The sequence below is a fragment of the Cololabis saira genome, chromosome 5 (assembly GCF_033807715.1).
Source record: "Cololabis saira isolate AMF1-May2022 chromosome 5, fColSai1.1, whole genome shotgun sequence".
NCBI lineage: Eukaryota > Metazoa > Chordata > Actinopteri > Beloniformes > Belonidae > Cololabis > Cololabis saira.
Genome location: NC_084591.1, coordinates 22565513 through 22569591, shown reverse-complemented (window position 1 = coordinate 22569591; position 4079 = coordinate 22565513). Strand labels below are relative to the sequence as shown.

Sequence of the window (4079 nt, the reverse complement as noted above, 5' to 3'; positions counted from 1 at the left end):
AAAGAAAATAAAGATTCTTCTGGTTCTGCTATGCACAAATATAGTTTCATTTGCACTTTATTTCAATTTTATTTACAGTTTATTTAATTTAACATTATTTTGAATGTATTTATTTTACTTTTTATTAATAATAATGGCTTGGTTTTATTTAGCGCCCTTCAAGACACCCAGAGCGCTTTTTACAGAGACCATTATTCATTCCTACACATTCTCACCGGTGGTGGTAAGGTACGTTTGTAGCCACAGCTGCCTTGCAGACTGACAGAAGCGTCAGTCGGCCCCTCCGACCACCACCAAACATTCAAAAACATTCACACGGGGCAAGGTGGGTAAGGTGTCTTGCCCAAGGACACTACGACAGCAACTGGGACGTAGCGGGATTCGAACTGCCGACCTTCCAATCATTGTACGACCCGCTCTATTGCCATCCATTGATTGATTTATATGTATATATATTTTTTATTCTGAGTCCTTCCTTTTTTATTTAAGTAAAATCTAATTATTGATCTTTTTTTATTAATAAGCCTGAACTGATTGATTTGTCCTAGTATAAATCAAGCTTGACATGTGCATGTTAACATTGACATGTTTCATAAAAGTCTGTGATGATCATTTTATTTGACAAGGTTTTTACTTGGGCCCTGGGCCGCTCTGTACTGAAAAAATTGGGCCTCGAGGTCAGAAAGGTTAAGAACCCCTGCACTAGAGGGCTCATTCTTTTGGGTTTGGAACGCTTCATCTGACATTATTACTAGAAAACTTAAAACGTATACGAATTTTTTTCATAAATCCTGCCTCAATCCGGCCTCAAGCTCCTTTAAGTAGTTTTGACAGAACCTTGCTCTAATGTATTTCCATCTAAGACCTGAAAAGGTCATTTAAGATCCTCAGGATAGATTCTTCTATCATTAATCAGCAATGTTACAAACTGAAAATCACTCTGTTAGGCAAATCCTCGTCAAGTTATCCACAAACAACACCATTTTGTTATCTTCAAATCAAAAGAAAACACACATCACAACAATTGTTATTGGAGTTATTTATTGTGGATTCGTGAATATTTGTTAATGCACATGTTAGCTTTTTAATTAGCCAGCAACTAATGTTGCTTTCAGAATAGATTAAGCTGTATTTTTTTTACTTCTTTGGTGTTTTTACTCTTATGACTTGTGAACATAACTGCTCAGAAGTTGTCGATTCAATCAGCTTCAGCTTAGAAGTGGGCCTGATAGGCCAGAAGGTATCCATCATTGTACATGTAGATCTGCCTGTTGGTGGGGTTGTAGCTCAGACTGGCTACTCCTTTAGCGACCTTCTCCAGTGGCAGAGCAAGTGAGTTGTCCTCTTTCCCCGTGGCTGTGTCAAAAGCGTAGAAGACTTCCTCACGGTACTCGTCCACATAACGAGTGGCGTACATCACACCACACACCATAAAAGCATTGCTCACTGCCTTCTTGAACAGTCTCGTCTCCCACGTCTGCGTCACATTGAGAGTTTGAGTCTCCTCGTCCCAGACTAGCCTGCTCACCACGAGATTACCATGGTTACCAACAGTTGCGTAGAGCGCCCACAATCCTGTCTCGTCTGCCTCCACGTCCACATCACTGTTAGCGCGGCAGTCATAATAACAATATGGGAATTTGTTTTTGAAACCTACACCGGTGCCTGGAAGTGTTACCCGTTTGACACTGTTGCTGCTCAAGTTGTAGCGGCAGACATCTGCAGAGCCGTAACAGTGATAGTACAGAGCATCACCGTACAGGACGGCACTGGGACCTTCAATGGTATTGGCGTGAGTGTAGGATGGAGCAATGGTAAAATCCTTATGGCCGGTGGAGGCCATGAAGTCTTCGTAGGTTTGATAAACACGCAGGGTGTTTCCCCAGATGTTGCTGCTGAGTAGCGGCTGAACCCAATAGCTGTTTCTCTGCTTCTCACTGTCTATTTGTGCCTGTTTGCCCCACGAACCAGAGATGTAGCTCTTTCCATGAGGACTGACCTTAGTGGTGATAGGGTCGCTGATGTTGGTGATCAGGCCTCTGCGGCAGTATCTGTGCTGGCCTGGAAACAAAAATAAGAGGGTTTGTAAAAATGAGCTCGCTGTACGATATCTCAGTTTCCGTCCCTGAAAGGGCACAAGTTTGATTCCTGAAGCAAATCATGAAAGAATAATGAAGGGTAGCTGGGCTAAGAGCTTCTCAGAATGGGCGCTATAGAGGACTAAATCTTAATCCTATAACAATTTACACCTCACTCAGATTACCCGATACCTCACCTATCCCCCCCACTGCACGCACCCGCACGCACGCACGCACGCACGCACGCACGCACGCACGCACGCACGCACGCACGCACGCACTTACTTCTGTAGTCTTTGGGGATTGACTTGCAGGATTCCACATTGTTCTTCAGGTAGCGCAGTTTCTCTTTGACAGTTTTCATATTAATTGTGTCTGATGTTTGCATCTTCTTTACATCTTTATGCAGTTTGTCCACCTATAAAAACACCGGACATGCAATTTAGTAGGTTTAATAACTCAGTTTTGATCTGTTGTTACATTATTGTCTTGAAATATTTTATTTTACTTGCTCATGACCTGTCATAATGACGGCGAGCTTCAATATGCTACCTTTTAAAAAAATGTATTGTTTTTTTTTTGGCTGCACCTCTTCTGTGAGTTTCCTTGTTTGGTAATTGTTGCGCTGTCTGTGGACAACGTCGATGTCCATCTCCAACTGGATGAGCTCCTGGCCCAGCTGGCGCAGAGCCAGCGTCGTGTACAGGCCCTGGTCATGCAGGTACTGGTAGGGTTCCAGTCGAGCCGTCACATTCGAAACCTGGGCCAGGATTTCAGGAAGACGCTGGTTGGAGATCGTCACCTGCAGGGGAATACAAGCAAAAGCTACTGTACAAAGGGACTGATGCATAATTTTACCCTGAACTATAATTGAGATAACAGTAAAATCCTTAGTAAAGTAATAGTCTAATATTTTGATGAATATGTTTAAATAAATCACATTTAACTTGCCGTGATGTATTTTTTCAGTGTAGTTTTACTCGCAGGCTAACAGGTGTTTAAAAGGTGAATAGAATGTGTACCCAGTCTCCGTGAGTGCCCACCTGTTCCTTCAGGTTGTTCAAAGATCCCTCACAGGTGTGAAACTGCAGCAGCACATCCTCAAACCTCGCAGCAGGGAATGACCACATGGTGGAATTCACCTCACAAACACACGCGCCGGACTTCTTTTGACCCAACACTCGCTGAGCCCAGCCGACATCCTGCAATCACACACAGAACCAAAGAAGTTTGGGAAAGCACAGGAAATCCCTTGTGCACACTTTAAAGAAGAGCTGCAAACAAAATAAAAACCCTTTTCATATTTGAGTTTGATGTTTTTGTAGATGCATAAAAAGAAGAACTACTCACTGTGGCTGTCAGCAGCAGGAGGAGGGGCAGCAGCAGCATCTTTGGAGCAGTGGAAATGAAGACTGGACTGACAAAGACCCAAATGCTCCTCTCCTCACTTCTGTAACATGCCCTGTCACAACAGACACAGATTTAGCTGACTTGCTTCACTGATGACTCATTTCCGGTCTTTAAAGCCACTTCCATGTATGACACGGTTTTAGTTATCAATATAGACTTTCTGAATTATGTGGTTGGCCCAGGAATTTCCTTGTTCCCCTTTTTGTGTATGAATCATTGATACATAACCATTATTTCCTCTGCAAACTTTCCCTATCTATTAATTTCAAACGGATACCAATATTGACAAAAGCAAATCTCATCTTTGCAAATATATTTCAAAAATGTTTATAAAACTGAAAGATCCTGCATGTTCGTTTGTCTGGTGCACCATAAGAAAACCAGTGAAATAGAGTCAAAGTTAATACAAGCTTTTATTATATCATGCATCATGTTTTCCGGCCGGAGGTACACTTTTCTCAAACCACAAAGGAAGGAGAGAAATGCACATAGTGGTCATTGATCCAGTAGTATTTATACTAAAAAGGGAGGTGTTCTTTGTACGTAAACCCCATCTGCCAAACATATCAGACCTATCAGCGTCCCTGTTTA

The 4079-nt window shown here is 42.3% G+C and overlaps 1 protein-coding gene across 1 annotated transcript; it reads right to left on the bottom strand.

Moving 5' to 3' along the window:
• Positions 1 to 1057: 1057 nt before the first annotated feature.
• LOC133444653 (olfactomedin-like) lies at positions 1058 to 3534 on the bottom strand. The gene is made up of 5 exons (XM_061722523.1): positions 3429 to 3534; positions 3122 to 3280; positions 2668 to 2880; positions 2364 to 2496; positions 1058 to 2061 (listed from the first exon to the last, which is right to left on the bottom strand). The coding sequence occupies exons 1-5, from the start codon at positions 3465 to 3467 to the stop codon at positions 1214 to 1216; spliced, it is 1392 nt and encodes a 463-aa protein (XP_061578507.1). The 5' UTR covers positions 3468 to 3534; the 3' UTR covers positions 1058 to 1213.
• Positions 3535 to 4079: the final 545 nt, after the last annotated feature.

Coding starts and splice junctions, on each gene's coding strand:
- LOC133444653 (XM_061722523.1), bottom strand. CDS start 3,467: ATGCTGCTGCTGCCCCTCCTCCTGCTGCTGACAGCCACA. Junction 2,881..3,121: donor TGAACAACCTGAAGGAACAG/GTGGGCACTCAC, acceptor ATTCCCCTGCAG/GTGACGATCTCCAACCAGCG. Junction 2,497..2,667: donor CAAGGAAACTCACAGAAGAG/GTGCAGCCAAAA, acceptor GTGTTTTTATAG/GTGGACAAACTGCATAAAGA.